The following is a 25,988-nucleotide window of genomic DNA, read 5'->3' on the forward strand; positions in this document are numbered from 1 at the left end:
AGCATCGCAAGCGCGTTGCCGACCCAATCCCCAATCACCCCAGGAGCTCTGGTCACCTTACTCACCAGCAGGAACACAATACTGCTTGAAAACAGTATTATTTAGCTGTGATCTTCTGTAAGGTCGAGGTACTACCCCAGTCGGGCTGCTCCATATTTTGAGCAGGAAATTCCTGCTGTGCCCTACCTCAGTTAATCAGTATTCGGATTAATTATTGATATGGGAAGATTCAATTCGCATTTAACAAATGTAGTTGCGAAGTTTTGTGAAGTGTTAAGCAAATTCATCGCTAATTCATACTTCTTTCGCGGCAACGTGCTATTCTATCGCACCACGGGAAGTCGGGAATACTAATAATCTGTTTCATTATTAGCAATTTAGCAGTTGCTGCGAAGAATTAAATTATGCAATTATTATCTTTGATTTGTTTGTATTTATGATGCTTGTATGGACTATTTCTATAATTAATCTTTCTTAGTGATAAAACGTATTGCTTTTGAGTACTTTCTTTTTCTGTAATGTAAAATAATTATAATTATAAATGGAATATAAATTTGCACGCCATTTAAGGTAGATTATATGAGACATTGTAACTAATAACACCTTATGTATTAACTATATTCATGCAAATAAAGAATTTGATTTAATTTAACGGAACAAATTTAAATAAATGAACGCATTATTGACATAAAATACTTTTGTTTTACTCCGAGTAAAAATCTACCGATTTCTACCGATTTTTCGGAGCCAAATATACCGATTTTTTATTTTACACTTTTGCAACACTGAATAAATAGTGTTTATTCATAGCCTCATAGGTAACAATGTAATGTTTTTGATTTTACATTAGCGATTAGATTAGATTTTATAAAATGAGTGATTTTATGAATGCTACGGAAGCAGCTTCGCTGGCTGTTACATTCGATCAAGCCAGACAAGCTGATAAAGCTGTTGAATGCTATCGTACCGCTGCGAGATTATTAGACCGAGTCTGTGATCATGTGTCGCCTGAAAGAAAAGCAGATATTCGAAAAAAGGTTAAGGAGTATCTTGAAAGAGCTACGTTCTTGCAAGAACAAAAAGGTTAATTATATTTTATTATATAGTTAAATGTATTAAGTGAGTAAAGTCAAAACAAAATAAGGATTTATGACTCATTTGTTTAACGTTGCCTTATGATTTGAAATTAGATTATTTTTTGTCTAGCATATGATATTACTGCTGGCTTTGAAATACACAGGCTGAAGACGGGCAGCAGTGTCTTTTCACATTGTAAATATTATAGTTGGACAAATTTTTTTCTATAAGAATATTCGGACGCTAGCGTAATTCCAGCGGTAATTTAGCGTGACTAGCGTGACTGGTACAGTTTCAAATCTATTGTAGTTCTGCCTTTGTAATTTAATCACACTGAATACCCCCTAGAGTGTTCTTAAGAAGCTGGAGATGTAACGGAACAAAATTATGCCGATGAACAGTCTAATTTTGAGATTAGGTTAGTTTTTTTTTTCAAGAAGTACCAATCACGCTAGATTACCGCGGAGTCACGTTAGTGTCTGAATATCCTCAGCCAATTTTTTTAATGTAGTTGTTATTAGGGAGTCTTGACAAATAATAAAAGACAAACTAACTTTTATTATTTTATTATATATTTTGAAAATTTGAAAACAATCTAATGATTGTATATAAAAATCAATATAAATTATTGATTTTGTTTATATATATGGCTTATGAATGATTTATTGTTTATTAAAATCGTTATGTTCAAAATACTGGTTCTTGTTCAACTAGACATAAAATTAAACAAAAATTGAACATTACAGATAGAGCACAACAAGAAGAAAGTGAACGAATAATGCAGAAATGTTATTTCTTGATGCAGCAAGCACTAGACGCGGATGAAGCAAATTTACAAGATCTAGCTTTGCAGTTGTACACGCAAGCTGTAGAATTGGCAGTCAGTGTTGTAAGTATTGAGAGAACACTTGATGTTATTAAACCATGTTTTAAAATGTAAGTCTACACAGATAACCACTGTAACAGCTTGGTATAAAAAGTATTAAAAATTACTATGGACTACTAGACTTTGAACTTTACCCCTTAGTAGCTCTAGCTTTCGGTACCTTATAGTTGACTATAAGGAAAGTGATAAAATGTACTGTTGTTTGTTCCAGTAAAAAATATTTATTAAGGTTTTTCTGTGCCAAAATAGGAATATTTTTGTGATAGTTTTTAAAGTGAAACTTTTATTCTATCTCCTAAAATTGTTTCGTTCATCTATCACATGTTGCATGGCTGTCTCTTAGAGACGTCTGTAACACCAGAAGCATCACAAGCGCGTTGCCGATCCTATCCCCAATTCCCCCCAGGACCTCTGGTCACCTTACTCACCAACAGAAACAACACTGCTTGAAAACCATATTATTTTGCTGTGATCTTCTGTAAAGTTGCGGCACTTCTCCAGTAGGACTGATACATATTTTGCGAAAAAAAAAAATTCTGGCCTCAGTTAAGAAAACTCTAAACTAGACATAAAAAAATATAATATTGCCAATCTTCTATATATATAAAAATTTCGTGTCACAATGTATGTTAGCGATAAACTCCAAAACTATTGAACCAATTTTTATCAAATATTGTAAGCATCTATAATTTGGTCCAACTTGGGAGATAGGGTAGTTTTTATCTCAATTTGACCCTGTAGGTGGCGCTGCTATCGGTATGTAACTCCGAAACTACTGAACCAATTTTTATCAAATTTTGTAAGCATCTGTAAATTGGCCCAACTTGGGAGATATGGTAGTTTTATTTCAATTGTACCAGGTAGGTGGCGCGCTATCGGCATGTAATCAATCAAATTCTGTAGCTGTTTTCCGGGCAGGACAACGTCTGCCGGGTCCGCTAGTAAATATATAAAATAATTACATTGTAGATTTTTTTTTACGTGCAAGTATTTTAATAAAGTATTTTATTTTAGAAAGTAAGTAATTCTGATATAAAAACGAGAATAAATGGATTAGCCAAGCAGGCGTTAGATAGAGCTGAGGAAATAAAAGGAATTAAAAAGATTGGTTCCGTATCTATAAATGAAACAAGCAAACCAGGTAATTATTAGATTCAATATTTGTAAATAGGCATCTAATAAATATTTTAGTACTTTATAGCATAATATTTATGTAAATTCTTACTATTTTTTTGAATATTGGGATCAGCCTGTAAATCTCTCTGCTGATCAAGGGCCTTTTCTACATATAGTTGGAGTTTATTCCAAAATCCTGTTTTACTGCAGGCTACTGCAGGTTGTTAAATTTTTATTACATAAGTATAATAACTGTAAAATCCCATTTTGTAAAGAACTCAGTAGTTTAAAGCAAATTTCTAAGTTTGGCAGTTTCTACTTTTTGTTAGTACTGATCACAATGGATATAAATATATTCAAAGGCAAATTTATTAAATACTCTGATGAACTGGAATATTACTGTTATGGTGAAAAAAATTAAAAAACGAGTGTGCTTTAGATCACATGACTGAAGTAAAACTTCTTTAGAATTAGGCCTGCACTGTGTCTTAAATATACAAAACGTAACTGGCTGTGACAGAAAGAGAAAGACAATGTTTGCTCACACCTCTCTTACTCCGTGTCCGTAACGCACTCGTCAAGCATTTACCTGCATATTCCCCAAGTCAAGCGTGTGTAAAGAGAATTTACTTCAATATAAGAGGTAAAACAAAAAATTGCTTATTTATTTTCAGCTGTATCAACAAACAAAGCGCAGCTACAACGTGAACAAAGCGTACAATTAAAAGTCAGCGGTAAACAAGTTTACACAGAGGAAGAGAAAGAAGTACTACGTATGACGTCAAACATAAACAACAATTATTTCTTACCGTTTATGGATGTGGATTTATCTGAGAAATTTCAGTATGCTTTGCCCTTTGAAGATAGGGCAAGTGAACTAAAGTTGTCATCGAAGCAAGCCAAAGAGTTTGATGGGTGGGTTCGTCCCCATGAATTGTCAAGTGATCCTAAGATGATTGTTGGCGATCATGTCGATTGTTTTAGTATAAAACAAACGGTGAGTACTTAATTCTGCTTAGGAGGTAATTTTGAAAACTACTCATATTCGTTTTTTTTCAATTTCTGCTATTGCAACATTTTAAATAAATTTCTTTTGTATATATAGAATAATACAAATTATAAATTCGTGTTTGATCGTAAACGAAAAAAAAAAACGACTTTAATTATATCTACAAGTATTACAACATAGAGGAAAAAATAGTCAAGTTAATATATATTATAAGAGATAACTCTTAAAGTACTCGTTAGATCTCGATAAAATTTAAATAGGACCACATGAAAAGCACTAGTTTTTGATTTAAAAAAAAAAACATCAAAATCAGTACACCCAGTAAAAACTTAGGAGGTAACACATAATAAAATACAGTTGAATTGAGAACCTCATCCCTTTTTTGAAGTCTGTGAAAAAGATTGAAGGACAGTTCGAATTAAAGTTATTACAATTATTGGGAGTAACATTTTCATATATTTGTTATAATTTCAGGTAGTGTCAGATTGTTCATTCGTGGCATCGTTAGCAGTGAGCGCGTTATACGAAAGACGGTTTAACAAAAAAATTATTACATCCATAATCTATCCTAAAAATAAAAATAAGCAACCCGTTTATAATCCGTTTGGTAAATACATGGTTAAATTGCATTTGAATGGAGTAAGGAGGAAGGTAAGTTATTAAATAATTGTGTTTTTTGTGCTTGCAAACGAAAAAAAAAAAATAACAACTTTAATTTACACTGGCAAGTAATACGAGTTATTATATAATGTGGGTAGTTGAATAAAATAGTCAATTAAATACGTATTATTAGGGATAATTAAAAAAGTACTAGTCAGATATCGAACACATTAAAATGGGACGACACTATAAGCATCAGCTTTCGAATAAAAAAGAATCATAAAAAAAAATACAGCTGAATTTGAACCTTCTCATTTTTTGTAGTGTGATAAAAATTAATTTTATAAATTAGTATGATTGTTTGTGTAATAAGGATTTTGATAAATGTGCGTTTGTGTGTTAATTTAAGTATTTGCATGTGCTTGTGTATGTGTGATAATGTGTGTGTGTGTCTTGAGTATGAGTGCTTAAGGTGCTAATGAACTTATTATTACATATTTACACACAGACAAGTTTTTATATGTTAGGAGCAGAAACTCATGATAGTGCCGGTGTGAAAGTAGCAAAGCTAATATGTTGATATTAATATATAATATGATATTATTTATTGTTTTAGATTATAATCGACGATAGATTACCGTATAGTAAATATGGACGCTTGTTATGCTCTTATTCAAGTAACAAGAATGAGTTTTGGGTATCCATGTTGGAGAAAGCCTACATGAAAGTAATGGGAGGATACGACTTTCCTGGATCTAATAGCGTAAGTTTGTCAATTTTTGTCCAATATGCATATTATTTTGGGTTTGAATTGAATATAACACTTCTGGGCAACGGCTGCTTGTATATGTGGGAGAGGAATTAGAATTCATATCACCATGCCTTTCCTATCATAAGTAAGGAACGCAATCAGTTGTCCATCATAGCAACTGGTACTGACATATATATGTGCTCTTGGAGGCATGTTGGGGAGACCCTCAAGGATATACACTCAGACCAAAGTAATAGACATAGTAAGAGGCGACTAAGGGATAACACAGTTCCACTAAGATATATTTCTCTTTCAGAACATAGATCTACACGCACTAACAGGTTGGATACCAGAGCGTTGTGCGATACGTCAAGGCGAAGCCGACTTCAATGCGGATGCCCTCTATGAAATTATCAGATCCCGACTTGAAAGGGGGGAGGTTCTAGCCACTGTGGCTACTGGACCCTTAAATGATGATGAGGCAGAGAGAACAGGGTTGGTAGCCACACATGCGTACGCTGTATTGGATGTAAGACTTGTCAATGTGAGTGGTATTCAAAATATACATTAGTATAGATTTTATATCAAAAATGTTTTACAATGATTTGTTTAGTGCTGTTTTATTTGCAAGTTGTCACGGTATGGTAAATGACAGTTTCATTTAAGTAATGTTTTTTTTTTTGAAACTGTAAAAAACCTTAATTTGGTGTAAATAACAAAAACTAAACTCCTTATTACAAATTCTTGCACATATTGCTAAGAGATGAGAGAGACAGGGGGGGGGAGGGATAAGTGTATGTATGTTTTTGTATGTATGTGTTTATATATATATATATATATATATATAATAACTTACAATCTTTTCAATTGACGTAACATTTACTAATTTAAATATTACAGAGTGTCTAGTTCAGTTTTAGATAAATTTAAAGTATAAGTAAAGTAAGTAATGTATGTGTATTCCAGGGTGTAAAACTGCTAAAGCTCAAGAACCCCTGGTCCCATTTACGCTGGCGTGGTAATTATAGTGAACTGGATACAGTCCACTGGACATCCGATTTAAAGGCTCAACTAAACTACGACCCAGATAGCGCTGCTCAATATGATAACGGTGTCTTCTGGATAGATTACGCCAGCATACTAAATTTCTTTGATGTTTTTTATCTTAATTGGAATCCAGAACTATTCAAATACACGTATTGTATACATCAGTAAGTATTTTTAAATTTTGTCTGATTAATCAAAAATTAAAATTAAAATTTTCTTTATTGTTATAAAGCTTAAAGCTACCACTGATTCGGAATGTAGATTCCGCAGAGAAGCATCGATAAGAAAGTCTGCAGTTACTCTTCTAAAAAACTGTCAATCAATATTTTAGTAATTTCTTATAAGAAACAACAATTTACTAAACTCAAAATTATATAACAAGATGAGACGCGTTAGACGTCGTTCGAATAAAACATGTTCTAAACTTTGTAAGAATATAATTATTAAATATAGATAATAAATATAACTTGACGTTTGTTAAGCAGATATTCTGCCAACCTTAAATAATTAAAGATAAAAAAATAAAAAATTAACTTGATGAATGATGGGTAAATAAAAAATCTGTAATAACTCAGTTTAATATTTGCAATGTAGTTCTTTTTTAAGGATTTTTAATGAAGTACAAATATAAGATTTGATTTAAAATGTAACTGCAATAAATTTGAAGCGATTTTTTTTGTCGTAATTGGAGATCGGAATTTTTTTCTAGATATATGTATAGAAGTGGATATATTATAGATACTAATACAAGGTACTTTGAAAAAATCGCAAATAATGGGGCGTAAAAAAGTACTATTAATTTGTTTTCTTATAAGTCAAAATGCCAAATACAATCTATTCTAATTATTTAGAAGTGGATTTTAGATTTGGCATTACATTAATTACTGGGATTTACAAAAGCCAAATAAGATGTTCAGATTCTTGTTTGAGACAAATTATACAGTTTTTGTCACGTTCTATATGTTTATGATTATGTATTTTTATCAGTTTTACAAAGATGGTAGATGAAAGCAGAATAGCTCGTGTAATTAAGATAAAAAAATATAATAAAAAAGGCTAAAAATTTTATTTTGGATTGAGATATATTTTGTATTCATTTTTAAATTGTTAAAAAAAGCGGCTAACACTAAACGGCGCCCACTAGCATTTAATCCTGTGTCGGTCTGGAAACATAATACACAATCACAAACGCCACGACCATGGCAAACCAATACAAATGTTTGTCCTCGCACATGACAATCATTCGTATGGCCAATACATGTGCTGTGACCGCTGCTTTACCGCGTCACATGAAGCCAGTATTGGAATATTTCAAAAACTATTTTTTGAGTATATTTCATTCCACATACCTAATATGTTTACTTCATATACATATAATCAAATTTATGTTAGTTAATTACAGATAACAAATTATTTAATCTTTATAAATAAAAATGTTGCGGTAAATATTTTCAACATCTTTTCTAAAGTATGTAAATTAGATTTTATTTTTTATAACTGAGGTGGGGCACAGCAGGAATTTCCTGCTCAAAATATGGAGCAGCCCGACTGGGGTAGTACCTCGACCTTACAGAAGATCACAGCTAAATAATACTGCTTTCAAGCAGTATTGTGTTCCTGTTGGTGAGTAAGGTGACCAGAGCTCCTGGGGGGATTGGGGATTGGGTCGGCAACGCGCTTGCGATGCTTCTGGTGTTGCAGGCGTCTATAAGCTACGGTAATCGCTTACCATCAGGTGAGCCGTACGCTTGTTTGCCGACCTAGTGACATAAAAAAAAAGAAAAAGAAAAAGATTTTAAGAAATCATTTTTTATGCTTTCTGAATAAACGTCTTTATTATTATTATTATTTAATGTGTTGTTAAGAACAAAAATCCAAATCGGCTGGATAGATTCTGTAATTTTTTATAGATTTCTAATACTTTTAAGAAGTTTCTTACGGAATATCATTCCATTAAGGCGCTACCCTGACCAAATAACCTTGAGCATTCGTTCCCTCTTTGCCGCACCCCACCTCTACAATACTTCGTAAAACACTACTAGCGCCATTTGGTAAACAACTTACGAATATGCGTAAAAAATATAGATCTTGGAATCCGTAGACATGGCATTCATTAAAAAAAAATTTTTAATATATAATATATTTTTAAATTTTTTTAATATATATATATATTTTTTTAATTTAATATTAGTATAATATATTTGCTGTGTACAATAAAAAGTAAATTAAATTTATTTTTTTGGTGCGTAAATAATTTTGGTAATGAATTCAGTCACTACACTTACGTTCATAATGAATACTTTCAACTTTTATTCTAATACTAGCGGCTCGTCCCGGCGTCGCACGGGTGCAATGCTGATACTAAATATAAAATATATATAGATGAAAAGATACTAATATATAAAAAACTAGCTGACCCGGCAAACGTTGTCTTGCCGCTAAACGCTATTTTAAAATAGGGGTTAGTGGTAGAAGGGTGAAAATTTAGGGTTGTATGTATTTTTTTAATGTTGTATCATAAAAAAATAGAAATTAAAAATTTTGTCTAAAAAATAAAAAATAGATTTAGGGGTGGACTACCCCTAACATTTAGGGGGATGAAAAATAGATGTTGGCCGATTCTCATAGATACCGCATAAGCACAAAAAATTTCATCAAAATCGGTCAAGCCGTTTCGGAGGAGTATGGCAACGAAAACTGTGACACGAGAATTTTATATATTAGATACCTATATTGTATTACATTATTATGTATATATTATATAATAGTACATTATTATATTACCGTTGCGTAGGTTTAAAGATCTTAGCATACAGACTGCGGAAAGCGACTTTGTTTTATACTATGTAGTGAAGTATAAGTATTCATGATACTCGTTTGGTGTTGACTTTTTGGATTGAAGGCGAGTTATCAATAATAATAATAATAATAATAATATACTTTATTGCGCATGTAAATAAAGAACAAAATTTACATAACAAGCAATTATAGTAACAAATTGTTCAACCAGGCGATCTTATTGCTAATAATTGTATTTGCTCGCAAACGAAAATTCAATTACATCAACAAGTAATACAACGTAGATCGACGAAAAAACAGTCAAGTAACTACGCGTTATCAAAGATTACTCAAAAAGTAGTTATAAGATCTCGATAAAATTTAAATGTGATGATATCAAATGTCATAATAAACATCAGCTTTCGATTAAATAAAAAATTATCAAAATCGGTACTCCCAGTAAAAAGTTATGCAGATTTTCGAGAGTTCCCCTTAATTTATCTGGGATCCCATCATCAAACCCTGGTTTCCTTATCATGGTACAAAACTAGGGATATCTCCTTTCCAAAAAAAAGAATTATCAAAATCGGTACATCCAGTAAAAAGTTATGTGGTATAATACAACGTAGGTAGACAAAAAAAGCGTCAAGTAAAAACGCATTATTAGATATAACTCGAAAAGTAATTGTTAGATCTCAAATAAATTTATATGGGACCAAATGACACACACCACTTTTCGATTAAATTTTTTTTGTCGAAATCGGTCCACCCAGTTAAAAGTTCTGATATCCACATACATAAAAAATACAGTCGAATTGAGAACCTCCTCCTTTTTTGGAAGTCGGTTAAAACAAAATACAGTCGAATTGAGAACCTCCTCCTTTTTTGGAAGTCGATTAAAACAAAATACAGTCGAATTGAGAACCTCCTCCTTTTTTAGAAGTCGGTTAAAAAGCAATCTATCTTTATTATTCAGACAGTGTAAGTAGAGAAATAAAATAAAAAAAAAGTAAATTTTATTATCATAGATAATCATCAAGATATCATAGATAAAACCTAATTAAAATAAACTTCAACAATAAATGCTAACAAGATGCTAATAAATTTATTATTGTTAATTGATATTGTGAATTGAGCGTGCGCTACCCGACACGGTGACAAACAACACAAGCTTCTCCCTCCAAACCTTGCGGCAGACTGAATTCCGATACCCTGTGCTTGAGTTACAGTAGTGAATACGCCCAGATTTTAGAAAAAAATCTATAAAAATTCAAATTTGGGTCTTTTGAAAAAAAAAATTCTTACGTATTGTTCAGTATTCAATTGTCGATCAATTGGTGTCGGTTGCAAAATAAAATAATGTTTACTTTACGAGGAGATGCATATTATCAATCACTATTTCTCATTTTTGTGGTATCGTTGTGAGGAGATTATTTAACATCTATTCCTTAAAAAAAAAAACTAAATCTACCATTGTATAGTCAAAATTATGCAGAATTTAACTGTGTTTTTATTAGTTTGATTCTTTTTTCCATTAACAAGTAGATAGCTCCAAAAAAGTGCACAAAAAACGGCTAGCGCGGCGTTTTGGTCAGGGAAGCGCCTTAAGGAAATTGATTAGAAATTAGATCATTTAGGAAAAAAAAACGATTACTAATATTTCAGGCGTTAAATACAATTTCTGACGTAAGAAAATTGTGACTATTGCAAGACAATTTCTGTCGGGTCCACTCGTAATTAAAAAAAAAAAACGAGTGTGCTTTAGACCACACGACTGAAGTAAACCTTCTTAGCAATAGTCCTGCACTGTGTCTTAGATATGTGAAACGTAACTGGCTATGAGAGAAAGTTAGAAAGAAAATGTGTGCTCGCAACTCTTTTACTCCGTTCCCCTCGCGCGATCACACTTTTCGTAACGTTCTCGTCAGGCATTCTGGTGAATGCTGTAAGTAAGATGAGTAAGCTGGTGCTTACCCCAGAATCAAGCGTGCTTAATAGTAGATTAGTAGTCAAGGGCTGTAAGGCATCAATTGCAGCCCGAGTGCGCTCGTGCGCCTATAGTTCGAGGGTGCAATTGATGCTTACACCCGAGCTAACTATACTGTTTTACATCTCGATTGTGAAGTAAGTAGAAAAAAACCGGCATTACAATAATAAAACATTTTATTTGTTGAAATTTATAGTGAAATGAGAAATGAGATTTTTTTTTTCAAGATCGAAATTGAGCTTCGCCGTTCGATATTTAAAATTGATGACTATTATACTCACACGAAGACAAGGTTGAATAGCAAAGCGACCTCTTTGGACATTGGGCTGAATGCATGATGTCTATTGCCAGTATGACGGTTAGATGTACGCGAACTTTTTGTAAGAAAGAAGTGTTTTTTTTTTAAATTACTTATCGCCCTAGGGCTTTTCTAGCTACATTATTACCCTAGAGCGCTAATTAGTCACCTACAAGTCCCATTTGGAGGTAATAAGAACCTGTAAAGAAGTTTTACTTCAAATAATATTATCTATTTTTACAGGAAATGGGACGCCGGTAACGGTCCGGTAAAAGACGCGTATAACATAGGTGAAAATCCCCAATTCACACTACACGTACAGGGCAAGGGGGCGGTGTGGCTGTTACTTACTAGACACATTACTCAAATTGACGATTTTCGGGACAATAAAGAGTATATCACGCTTTTGGTATATAAAAACGGACGGCGGGTTTACTATCCTTGTATGTATTATTATAATTAGTATAATTTTTTAACTGAGGTAGGGCACAGCAGGAATGTCCTGCTCAAAATATGGAGCAGCCCGACTGGGGTAGTACCTCGACCTTACAGAAGATCACAGCAAAATAATACTGTTTTCAAGCAGTATTGTGTTCCTGTTGGTGAGTAAGGTGACCAGAGCTCCTGGGGGGATTGGGGATTGGGTCGGCAACGCGCTTGCGATGCTTCTGGTGTTGCAGGTGTCTATAAGCTACGGTAATCGCTTACCATCAGGTGAGCCGTACGCTTGTTTGCCGACCTAGTGACATAAAAAAAAAAATGATGATCAGTAATTTTTTTTTGGTTTTGTGTTTTATTTAGAAGCATAGTACTATGAACGCGGATGATGTCAATTTTTTAGCATAAAAAAATATGTTATTGTGTTTTTTTGTGTGTGTTAGATTTTCGGAAGTGAAAGGCTTAATCTAATCTCAAAAAAGGTGGTTTTGATATTTTTAATGTTTAATATACATAAATTGTATATCAAAAATATTAGTCACCGTATTATTAACGTTTGTTTTTATAATTTTATAATAAAAAAAAAGTTCGGTAATGTGTACGCGAATTTCTCTCATTTGTAATGAAACAATTTTTTTTTGGATTTTGTCGCGGTCGCCGGACATTTAATTTCTGTTTTTTTTTTCAACCGTGAACTTAAAAAAATATATTTTTGTCTCTATTTTCCCAGACGACCCCCCACCTTACATAGATGGCATCAGAATCAACAGTCCCCACTACCTCTGCAAGATAATTGTAGGAGATAACACATGTGACAGATACACCCTCGTTGTGTCTCAGTATGAGAAGACTAGAACAATATTCTACACCCTAAGGGCGTACGCTACTTGTCCCTTCAATATGGCGAAGATAGAGCCCTATCCGTATACTAAAACTGTAAGTAAAATTTAGAAGTCCAATTTCTGTTTATACATTTTATCATATAGAGACTGTTTTTGGTCGAAAAATTTAAGGTTTTTTTTTTCTCTTAAAAATTACATTATGTATGAACTGTAAAAACTAACGAAACGTTACTGTCTCTCTATCTTTACTAGCTTATATGTATGCCCCTCTCAATTTCCGTTTGCCTAGCCTGACCACACTTTTCGTAACACTCTTTCTTGATATATAGGTATAATTATGTCTAGGAAGATTAATTTAATTTAAAAAAAGAGAGATTTTAGAAGATTATTAAGACACATTTAGAGACTCATAATTATGTTAAATGATAATAAAACTTGACGATTTTTACTAAAAAAAAATACTATATTATAAAAAAAAATGTCAGTAAATTCATTTATTTTTCGTAATTTAATTATTTCCTAGCGTATAGTAAAAATAAAAGGCCGCACCCAAAAAAAGTTTCCTATTAACTAAGTAGTTCAATTTTTAATATAATTTTATTTCAAAACAGATTAGAGGCGAATGGTCGGGCAGAACCGCCGGAGGCTGTGAAAACCATCGCCAGACTTATCCAAATAATCCTAAATTTGTCGTAACAATCCCTGATAGTCGTAACCCATGCCATTTAGTGGCAGAACTCAAGGGGCCAAAACAATACCAGATGGGTATAGACGCTAAGGTTGAAAGTTTGGACGATCCAAATGTAACTGCGCCGTTTTTGAGGGAATCTTCTGGACCTTATAGGTATGTTGTGTTTTCATTTTTGAGTTAAACCTCAGTAATGTAAGTTAAAGGGAAAAACCAATAAAAGATTATGGTTGGAAGTTTGAACTAAATTACAGGTAGGTTATTTTTTTGAATCAAAATTGGTAATGGATGGTAAATGATCTGAACAGTATTAAATTGGAATAAACAATAAACGTTTGAACGATGGATGGACGATTGGGCGATGCTGATGCTGTATCTCCAAATAAATTTCTTAAACAATTTTCTAGATTTTATTAATGAATTTTTGTTTCAAATTTGGAATTAAACTTCTAAGATGAAAAGTAAGCATGTATATAAATAATCAAAATACTTATTCTGTCATATCGAGCTTTATTTTAAAAATGTCTCATTGATTAGGTCAAAGTACAGTATAAAAGTTAAATGGTCCATATAAACACATTTTTGGCAAGTAATAACACTGGTACATATTTAAGGTTAACTTGTAAAAATGTCTAGTTATTAAATTACTGTAATTTTGAAACGCTTGTGCTAATTTAAAAGGCAAGTAACATTCTTTTTATAATATACTAACTTTCCAAACGACCTTCTATCCAGAACTCTTGATCCCCATAAAAATTACAGGTGAACATACATTGATCATGATTATTTATTTATAACCTTATCTTATTCCCTAGATCCGGTTTCGTGGTGCTCGAACTACACAACCTACCCGCCGGTCGGTATATATTAACCCCCTCAACTTTCTATCCGGGTCAAGAAGGCCCCTTCTTTCTAGAACTTAAATCGACTTGCGAAATAACGTGTGAAGCTCGCAACTAGATAACGTGCAGGAGAGAGAATATTTGTCTCTTAAGAAATGATGTATTTTAATTATTTTTGGGTGGTACTGATGTCATATCAAATATAATGAAAGATAGAAAAAGTATAATAAAGACTAAAGTAACTTAACATGTTACAATACGAGTTGAACTGCGATATTTGTAATTTGAAAAGTACATTTTTTTTGCCAAACTTATACCATACATGGATTCAAATCTAAAATAATAACTCAATTCAAAATATTACCTACCTATCTTAGAGGTACGTATTATAAAATATATAACAATTTATTCTTGATAGAAATTTATAATAATAATTAACTCTCATTTCAAAATATATTATTCGAAAATAAATGAATTTGCCAGCTATTTGTTGCCTTTTTAAAAATAAAATCGAAAATAAAATTATATTTTATATGACATCAGTCATATGGTCGCAAAGACCATACAATGAAATTGCAAGGTTTAAGCACATTCATTAGTTAGTTATAAAATGAATTTAATTCTACAGCTTTTGTAAATAATTGAATTGTTTTTAATAAAGAGAAATTATTTAACAAATTTTAATCCTAACTTCTATTCGAATTATAAAATTGAAACGATTGTAAGGTATGCGTGTAATAAAATGTGATAACAAATATAAATTAAGTTGTTAATTTATAATATTAATTTAAAAATATTTTTGGCTTATTAGAAAATTACATTTTTTTTTCAAAATAAAAACGATTCGATTACGACTATATTAAGATGCTTTTTTCATATGTATAAGTTATGTTAATTATTAAAGTTTTTATTAATATTGACATTTATTGAATATTAAATTGAAGACATTATAAAACGTGAATTTATTGTCAATTTTATCAATTAAATGGTATATTTAATTCATACTCGTTCATGTTAAACTGTGTTTGACTTACTTATTTTATGATTTCGAAATACAAATATCTCATGTAATTTTATTAAATAAGTAATGTTAAAATAATATTTTAATAGACATATTATATGTGTATATAAAGTAGGCGAGATAAGCGAAATGTCCTATTATACAGTAAAATATAGGGATTTTGTTGAATATAATCGAATTATTTCGTTCTATAACTGAAATGTTTTGAAAATAAATAACAGCCAGTTTTGAGAAGAGAATTTTCATTACAATATACAACCTTTTTTGAATTTTATCATTTTTATGATTATATTTTATTAAGTTTTTTAGATGCCCGACGATTCGAATATTTTATAGTAGCCATGATCATGGGAGGACTTGAGTCCTCCTGTAACCATGTTGGGCATCTAAAAAACACAATAAACCGCGATAAAATCTGAAAAGGTTGTTTAAATATAATGGGTGAAATTCGCGTAAACATTAGAAAACAATAAGGGAATATTCAGTAATTCCTCCAGAACAATATGCTATCTGTACTAAATACACTATTGTTATTGTACTATTAATTATAAAAAAACCGATGAAGCCGAATGAATATGATATAACATAAAATGAATTATTAATTATTAATAAGAGAGATAAAAAGAAAGAGAGACGAAGATATTATGTTTTTTCCCTTTCTACAAATTAAAAATTTTCACGCCAGCTTACGACTCGCCTACTTTATCAGCGTATATAATATTTCTATGATTATTTATATTTATAATATAATGTTTGGTTTACAAATGAGCTCGAACGCAACAATTATCATGTCTAAATATTTATAATTGCTATGAAATTTTATATTTAACTATAAAGAACTGAAGTTAGTTGTTCTGACGCGGTATAAAGTTTATGAAATGAAAACAATAATTATTAATGAATATTTTTTAAAATAAGTATTTTAAATAAATGTCTCAGTTGTGATTATAATATTTTTTTCTTTTGTACGGATCTTTAGTTGCTTGTTACTGCACTGTGATAATTTAATATGTAAGCATTTGTTCACCGTAAGACGTATCAAATTTTATAGAGCGTTATTATATGTTTTTTATACTATTTTTGTGTTTTTATTACCTTTCCCTACGCTTAGCCTTTTAACAGATAAACGATTAGGTTGAAGCAGTACCTACAATATAATAAAAAGGAATAAACGCACAGACCACGAAAAGAATATATGCAAATATTTTTATGTGCTGGGATCGAACCTGCGATCGCTAGCTTATCACCCCGTAGCTGTCGTCTATGATCGTTTGTTACGAAATTTGATACTTTCTTGGAAACTTCGAGATACTGAGGTAAGCTGAAAATTTTCTATTCTATTACACGGATGCCTGTTATCTTGATTCGACGAACTTTGTATATATATATTATTGATAAAATTTAACGAATAGAATATATCACCATTTTTGCTAAGCCCAAGAAATCGTCATAAAATTATATACATATAGCAAACAATAAACAAGGACGTGAAGGATATTGATATGACTACCCTCATGAACGCATGCGTACACATACATATGCATACATACACAGCAATATTTGTTGAACAATTTTAAATAAATAAATTGAAAAAAAGCGTGTGTGTAGTTATGTACGCACGTTATACTTCATTGGTTAGCTAACTTCACGTTGCTAACTTCTTCGTTGACTAGCTAACTTCAGGGTCTCGATTTTTGCGACGGTGTGCGCGCGTATCGTATAAATTTACTCTCAACATTCTTCCTTAACGCGCCAATAGCAACTTCAAAAGTACGTGGCTGACACGTGACTTTTTACTGTCGTTAAAAATTCAAAACAAATCTAACTTCACGGACAATATCCCTGACCATTCATAACAAACGATAGGGTCACTTTTATCACCACAAAATTTTGATATCATTATAGAACTTTAACCTACATACACTAATTTATTTACTTTTATTATAAGTTTGACTATATACGTTACACGTTGCCAAAGCGGCGCCGCCAACAACAAGACCGGCCAACGCTACCATTGAGGCTAGTAATAACTCACAATCTGGATTGATGATTTTAGATGATATTGTTAATATTTTTTTATATAATTTTCTTTTATATTAATAAAAAGAATATATATATATATATATATATATATATATATATATATATATATATATATATATATATATATATATATATACATAAAAGTTAATAAATAAAATAAAAACAAAAATTAGTAAGTTTGTTAAATTTTTAGTGAGCTAAAAGCCTACTATTGCTTATTTTTTAGCGGATTACTAGTAGAATACTAGCAGGTTTATTTATATTATAATACGAAATTTGTCTTGACTGACGTGTGCGGGAAGCCCTTAAGAGTGGATAATGAAAACACGTGTATCCTCAGGGCAAAATCTAAATTACGTATTTACCTTGTTCTGATTAAACGCCTCAGTTCAGGTGCTTGATAAACTTCTAAGAAATAATTATTAATTATCGCTTTATAACTTCTGAACATATTTCAAAATTAAATTATTTACTAAATTAATGTTCGGCGTTATTAAATTTATATCTCGTGTTATATAGGTATAATCAAAATTAGAATGTCGAGTTGAAAGTTAAAATGACAATTTTGTTCTATAAATAGATACAGCTTTCATGTTATTAGTATTTCTCAGATTTTGATTGAGTATATTCAGTTATATTAGCTGGCATGTATTAAGGAAGATTATAGGATGTACCAACATTATTAAAATACGATTCTTACGATTCTTGGTGAGATATTATTATAATAAATAAAAGTAATATCAAAATTTAACAAAATATTCACGATTATTTACACGAATATTTATTGTTGAAAAATATGCATAAAAAACGTAGTGTTTAAAAGTTACGCCGATCGTAGGTCTTACAATCGTTTAATTTAATTTTAATTATCGCTAAATTGGTTGACAGTACAGGTAACTCTATTCCTATAAATCGTCGAGTAGGTAATTATTCTAGTTAATTTATACATTAAAGAATGACAATTGGCATGGCATACAAAAAAAAGTTTTGATTGTGTTTAAAGAGCATAACATTCACATCAGCCTATCGCAGTCCACTAGTGGACATAGGCCTCCACAAGTTCGAACCAAAAATGGCGTAAACTCATGTGTTTTATCCATAGTCATCACGCTGGGCAGGCGGGTTGGTGACCGCAGGGCTGGCTTTATCGCACCGAAGACGCTGCTGCCCGTCTTTGGCCTGTGTATTTCAAAGCCAGTAGTTGGATGGTTACTACGCCATCGATCGGCTTTTTAAGTTTTTAAGCAAGGTGGTAGTGGAACTGTGTAATCCCTTAGTCGCCTCTTACGACACCCACGGGAAGAGAGGGATTGACTATATTCTTTGATGCCGTAATCACACAGCGTATCATTACCAGTACATAAAACCGAATCGCTGTCCTAGAATAGTTAAAACTTAAATAGTAGATATCTATTCTGAGAAAATTTAATGAGTTACATTTAGAAGCCACATCATTAACTGAGATTCTCAATAGAAATACCGTTACGGTGACTGTGGTTTTCATTGTCTCAATGTGGTTTGACGTAGAAATAGTAAAAGGCAATTATGCTTATGGTATTTCGTACCTACTCTAGGTATAAATTTTATAATAAATTTGTATATTATTTAGGGAATATGAAGCGAAACATATATTTTACAAAAGTTGGTGTGAATATGAAATTTTATAAAAGTTTTAATTTAGACAACAAAAATGGGTTTAAGTAAGAAGAATTTGACGTCAATTCGAAATTAATCTAACTTTTGAGCTAATACACATGTACATTATGTTTGCGCGTTTATCGCTAAGAGGGTCCCTTTTATTGTAGCGCCTGGTTTTCAGAACACATGCATAAATATTTTGGAATCCTTGGGGTAGACATTACGAATGTGCTCCAGTTCCGGGGTCACTTGGAGAGCAAAGCCAAACTGGCTGCAAAAAGTTCTGAACAGGTCGGGCTGGTAAAGACACTAGGACTTTTTTTCGCATGCATGAAAACTGTGGAATTACCTTCCTCCTGAGTTTTTCCCTGAGCACTATAATTTGGGGGTTTTCAAGCGTCGAGTGTACTGACATCTTTTCTCTAAAAGCCGGCCACTCTTCTTATGTTCCAGATGTCCAAGGACGACGGTAGCTATTTAACGTCAGATGGCTTCCCCTCTGATGGAGTTTGCCCTTATTGCTATAAAAAAAACAAAGCTGAAAACATTGTAATAACGAGCTTTATTAAAATTTGTCTTATCGGTACAACATTTTTCCATAATATCCTTTTTTTAACTTTTTTATCCACAATCCGCGTTTCATCAGCATCGAAATTAGCTGCATTATCTTAAAAAATTTAAAATTGAAGATGGCGCTTACAATTTCTATAAACTTTCAACTATAGATATTCCAATTAATTTGCTAAATAATATAATTAAAGTGTGCTTGAACGAGCTGTACAAAACGGACGGAACAAAACGGACATAATATGAATTGCAAATGAAACTTGCTCGACTGAATTTGTGTTTAAATGATGTTAATGCTAGACACCGAGAATCAAACAACTAATGTATCTTATTGTCGCACTAAATTGCATAGATTTGATCATTGTGATATTATATTTTATACACAGGCAATTTTTGAACCAACGTGTAAAATGTTCAAGATTGCCATAATTGTGTATTGGATTTCTCTACCTCTTTCCAATAATTCATATTATAATTTTCAAAAGTTGCTTTATCCGAATCAGAATATTGTTTAAAAAAATTTAGATGACTAAATATAAGTATAACAATAAATCTGTGTGGGTCTTCCTGACAGGCCCGAGGGTCTGTCCGGGTACGAGCCTCGAGGTTGCCCTCTTTACCCGGGCTTTCGTCACCGGGGCTTCGCCGCCGGCATCACCTTAATTGGGCCAGGGTCACAATGCCCTTGGGGTCTTCAGCTTCAGTCCAAAATTGTACGTACAAGCGTAATTAATTATTGAGTTCACTACTCATGAAAATACAAATTATAACTTGGTTTATTCGCAAAGTTAACATTTGAGTTATTAGCTCAAAGATAATTTTAAAAAAGTCCTGAAAAGAACGAATTATATTATTGCATATTATCAAAATTTTTGATGAAATGTCCTACATCCTCTCAATCTACTACTAAACATTATCCAATTAATTTGAATCAACGACTTATAATGCAAAGCATAAGAAGAGTTTTACGATCGATTTTTTTTTGCCTCTTCTTAACTATTTTTGTCATTTTATACTTTTAATTTATATAATTATGGTAAATATATAAATGTAAAAATGTTTCTTGTAAAAAATTGAAAAAATTTCGGACTTCATATTCCTAGGAGGCGTGGAATAAAATATTTCCTTTTAATGTAAAACGGAAAAAAATACCTAGTGTACTAATATTTAATATTGACGTTTCAAAAAAATTAGTGCACCTACAGCGCCATATAGTAGCAACAGAGATAGTTGTCATTGGGGTTTGATCAATATGTGGTTATTAAAGACAATTCAGATGGCGTTGTACACAAAAATATAAAATGAAGCTCAGATTCCTTGAAGGCATATAAATGTTTATTGTAAAAAATTTAAGACTTTTTCAGCCTTCATATACCATAGGCTTCTAAGTTAATAGTTTCCTGACATAATAACAAAAAAAAAAACGGCATATTTTCTCAAGTGATTCTCGTCTTATTTTGGTAACGTAATATTTTTTAATCGATTCTTTTTACTGTATCGATTAAAAAATCTTCAAATGATATTTAATTTATAGTTTAACTAGCTGACCTGGCGAACTTTGTACCGCCTTCTTTATTTTTTTCTTAAATATAATAATTAATATATCAAAATAAAATATAGCCTATCTTTCAAGTTGGATCGAACTGCACATGGTGTGCGAATTTTATTATAATCGGTTAAGTGGTTTAGGAGTCCATTGAGGACAAACATTGTGACACGAGATTTATATATATTAAGATTTATATTCTGTATAAAAGAGTGTATTTTATAGCATAATAATGCGTTATTATAAAAATATAAAGATTTCAGTGTAAGCGCCTCCTGTACTTTTCATTTTGTGAGAGTAAAGCACTCCTTGGAGGCGTGCAATAGCTAATGTAAATTTCTATAACTTTTTTGAAATCCTGTTATAAACGAGTTTACTTATTAAGGATCCGATAGCCAAAACAATAGTATTATGTAATTAATGGATTTCCTCTAAGTTCCGTTAATCATGATAGATGGATTTTTAATCCTTCACGAGAAGCAAACACATTTTTTCTTTTGAGGTAAAGCTTATGCAGTCACGTTGTTAGACGTAAACGGGTGAGTGATATACACGTCTTTGAATTTTCGATAAAACATATATGTTTTACGATGCTTCCCGTTACCGCAGCACGTGACACGAATATAAATTTAAAATTAAGCGCGCGAAAATTTCGTTCGCTTTGATTTTAAATTGTGATCGGTTAATTCAAGATTTATCTTCTTTCGGGATATGTAATATGATTACATAAGAAAATGTTTTTTCGTTTATTTATTTTATTTTTTGGTTGTTTTTTTTTGTAGTTGTTTTATTTATGTATATATTTTTTTATCTGTAGTGTATATAATTCATTATTACTAAAGGCAAGGAAAAATGCACTTTAAAATGCGTATTAAATCATTTTCTTATTCGAAAAACTATAAACTAATTAGCTGCCCGGACAGACTTCGTTCTGTCAAAATTTTATCGTAATTTTTTTTAATTTTAAATATATTTTTTTTAAATGTATATGCCGCATTCTCGAGTTATGCACTTAGCAACATTCATTTTTATTATATAGACTAACTACTGAAACTACTATTAAATTCAATCAATATATAAATTTGTTTTACGATTTAAAAACGCCTCTCTGACACTTGGCAGACTTTAAGCAGATGATCTACTAACTATAACTGTACTTTTTATGGTCCTCAATATTTTCATCATAATTTTTTTTAATGATTATTATTGTATATAAAAAAGGGGATTATTCCCTTTGCTCGCGTTATTCACACACCTAATCCCGTGAGAAATATTGGATCAATGATTATAATATATTACGTCATAATTACTTACATTCATATGATGGATGTCACAAAAGATTTGTGCTTAGATTACGTGATACACCGCGGCAACAAAGCAAGTGACGTGAACGTGATAGATGGAACCGCTTCATTACCGTCGAAACACCATAGTTACACTAGTGACTTAAAATATGTATATATACATTTTAAGCTACATAATAAAGCTAAGATATTATCAGTATGTTTTGATGTATGATGTATGTTATCAAAATGTTTTTACCTATAGCGGAATGGAAAAGGTAATCAAAATTAAAACAAAGTCAATGTCCGGTATTTAGATGATTTTATTTTTTATGTGAAACACCTATAGGTGAGTGTAAACCTGTTTGTTTGCGTGGCGTTTAGGATTAAAAAATTTAAAGAAAACAAATGCTTATTAAATGTTTTATATCTGCCAGCCGTCAGGTTATAGCTCACATTTTTTTTACGCTTCAGCCTGTAATTTCCATAGCATAGGCCTAGGCACAGGCCTCTTTCCCCATGTAGGAGAAGGGTCAGAGCTAAAAATAAATAATCTTAGATGATTATTTACTACATATTTATTTGGCTAACCCGATGGCGGAGTGTGCAGTGACTCTGTTCTCTTCCGGGGGTTAATTGTGGCTGTGGCGTAGATTCCTGTATGAGTTTTGATATTACCTGTAACAGAAACATTAAGCTGCTTATCTTAACAGACGACTGTGTGTATATTAAATATATTTATTTACTTTACTGACTAGTCCGTTGGCGCAGTTTGTAGTGACCCTGCTTTCTGCTCCGGGGGTTGTCGGTTCGATTTCCACCTCGAGTCTGGGTGTAATATATATTTATTGATATATATACTATTTATATGCATGTTTATCGAAAAAAAAATATATATTTAGCTATACCAGTCGGCTGTTATCTATAACACTAGCATTAAGTTGCTTACTTTAGGAACAGACGATCGTGTGTGTGTTGTAGATATTTATTTATTTATTAATTTATATTTATTTATTTATTTATTATTTATTTATTACTTATGTATGGTATATAATTTTAACTAGTCGTAAAGTTGTGGTGGCACCGAAGGACTTTTATAAAATTCGATTAACTGGAAGTCACGAAAATTATATTTAATCTTATTGATGTGTATTAGAGATCTCAAAAAAAATATTTTTCTTATTTGTTTACGAACATTCGTAATAAAACACGTAATTTAATAGACTTGTAACTGTCTATCGTTATAGTAAAAATCTTTTAACACTTTTGAGTAAATTTTTATTTATTTATTTATTTTTTTGGATACATGAATTTTCATTGACCTGGGATGTTTATACGCCAAAAACAATTCCAAACAAAGCGACTTACATACCCGCTGCTAAATAGTAACGTAACCGCAGTTTTGTTACAAAATTCGCAACGCTACAAATTTATGCGGTCACGTAGCCACCGGTGGCTCCGGATAGGCCTGCAAGCTTAGCGAAAAAAGATCGCAAATCAGGGCGTTATTTATGATCTATCGAGATCGTTACTTACGTTAGATACTACTAGGATACCGAGAACTGTTACGTTTGGCTTACAAAACAATGTGTAAGGAGGAGTTAAGGTTTCATATAAGGTTGATACTCGTAGATTAAAATTAAAAACAAGAAACCAAACTACCAAGGAATAAAAAAACTTATGCAATTATAATTATTTATTTATTTTATTTATGCAGTATTTCTAGAAGTCAGTATTTATAGTAGAAAACAATTTTTTTTTCTTTTATTAAATAAATAAAAAGTTAATATTGTTTAAAATATTTTTATTATTTTACAATACATGTGCGTTTTATTATCTTACAGTAGCTGTTTGTTATTCAGGAATATTTATCATTGAAACTATAGGTTTATGATAACTGAAATAAGAAACATAAGTCTGCGACTTAACTCACGCTAGACGATGCACGGCCTTCAAGCCACACCTCCATGCCCGTCGGAGTGGGGAGCGTGATGTTTTTTTCGTTACGGAACTTTTGGATTCGGTCCCCGCGCTCAAGGCCCGCGATAGAAGCTATGCAATAGCTTAAAAACAAAGCAATCGAACAAATCAAGAATATCTAATACAAGTATAATATAACATGTTGGGAGTTCTTCTATTAAACTTTACATAAAAAAAATATTCTACGGAAATCAAAGACACGATTCCGAGGCGGTAACTAACAAGTAAATAAGTAAAGGAAAGTGAAAATCGCTCGCTTACGTTTCAGGTAAAAACTGCTCTGTGTTGGGTTAACTTGAAATATGTACAAGTATGTGACAAAAACGTGTCATCATACCTTACCATGAAAATTGTCACACGCATAATGCATCATAATGTCATTATAGATTAATCATATAAATGTAATGTGCGTACCAAACCAGGGCTTTTATATTAATAACTAATATATTACAATCGATTTAGACCCTATAAAATATCACCCTTATAAAAAGAGACATTTAAAATGAGTTGTCAATTTCTTTTCTCCGAAAACCCTCTGAATGATTTAATAAAGAAGTGGACATCATATAAATTTAAATGTAATCCGATCAAACTGTTAGCGAAAGTAATAAAATGTCTGTCGTTAAGTTCTACCGTTGTCGCTGTCCCTCCTTTCCAATTGAAGGGTTTGGGGACGATGTTTGATTGTGATTTGTAAGTGAATTTATTTTTTGGATTGAATTGTGTTGAATAAAACGTTACAGAATTAGATTTGCTATGTTTAGAAGCGGAATTGGAGGGAAAGAAAAGGGAATGGTAAATGTCCCTTATTTTAATTAGCTGTTATATTAATTAAAATAGTATAAAACGCGCACGTTGTATTTTCTTTTTCATGAATAACATTGTAAGACATTGGAATTCTTTAAATTTTAAAAATTTCATGGTTGTATATATATGTGGTCACGAGTTCACCCGTGCTTTACAATAGTGCTGAAATATTTGTTACTGTAACTAAAAGTGACCAGGATCAAAAATGGTAAACACCTCATTTTACATTTTAAAATTATTTGTTTATCAACTGTTATCATCTGACTTACTTGTTAATTTCTTTATTTTCATTTTGTAATTTTGATTATTAAAATAAAATCATATAGACAAAGTTCTATTTAAACAAAAAAGTTTGCTTATTTCTAACATTAGTTGTCCTAAAATTAGTAAAATATAAATTATACATGTTTATACATAACAATAATTAACATGGGAACATGGATATCGTTTGTCTATTCTAAGACGTGATTTGTTTCCTACTGTTGATGCAAAAAGTTACAAATACTGTTGCACGTTGGTGTTGTTGAAGTCTTTTTATTCAAACAAAGCTGCAAAAAGCTAGTTTTAAATACAAATCATCATCATCATCATCATTATTCCAGCCTATTGCAGTCCACTGCTGGACATAGGCCTCCACAAGTTCGCGCCAAAAATGCGTGAACTCATGTGTGTTGCCCATAGTCACCACGCTGGGCAGGCGGGTTGGTGACCGCAGGGCTGGCTTTGTCGCACCTAAGACGCTGC

General features: G+C 31.7%; 1 protein-coding gene across 1 annotated transcript; it reads left to right on the forward strand.

Annotated features, from left to right (window-relative positions):
- Positions 1-807: 807 nt before the first annotated feature.
- LOC123656410 (calpain-7-like) lies at positions 808-14,633 on the forward strand. Its single transcript, XM_045592099.1, has 12 exons — positions 808-1,083; positions 1,824-1,966; positions 2,978-3,104; positions 3,754-4,076; positions 4,563-4,739; positions 5,305-5,451; positions 5,756-5,983; positions 6,406-6,650; positions 11,793-11,992; positions 12,718-12,923; positions 13,441-13,673; positions 14,333-14,633. Exons 1-12 carry the CDS (start codon positions 873-875, stop codon positions 14,475-14,477), a joined length of 2,385 nt encoding a protein of 794 aa, XP_045448055.1. The 5' UTR covers positions 808-872; the 3' UTR covers positions 14,478-14,633.
- The last annotated feature ends 11,355 nt before the right edge of the window (positions 14,634-25,988 follow it).

This window comes from Melitaea cinxia, chromosome 9 (genome assembly GCF_905220565.1).
Source record: "Melitaea cinxia chromosome 9, ilMelCinx1.1, whole genome shotgun sequence".
Classification (NCBI taxonomy): domain Eukaryota; kingdom Metazoa; phylum Arthropoda; class Insecta; order Lepidoptera; family Nymphalidae; genus Melitaea; species Melitaea cinxia.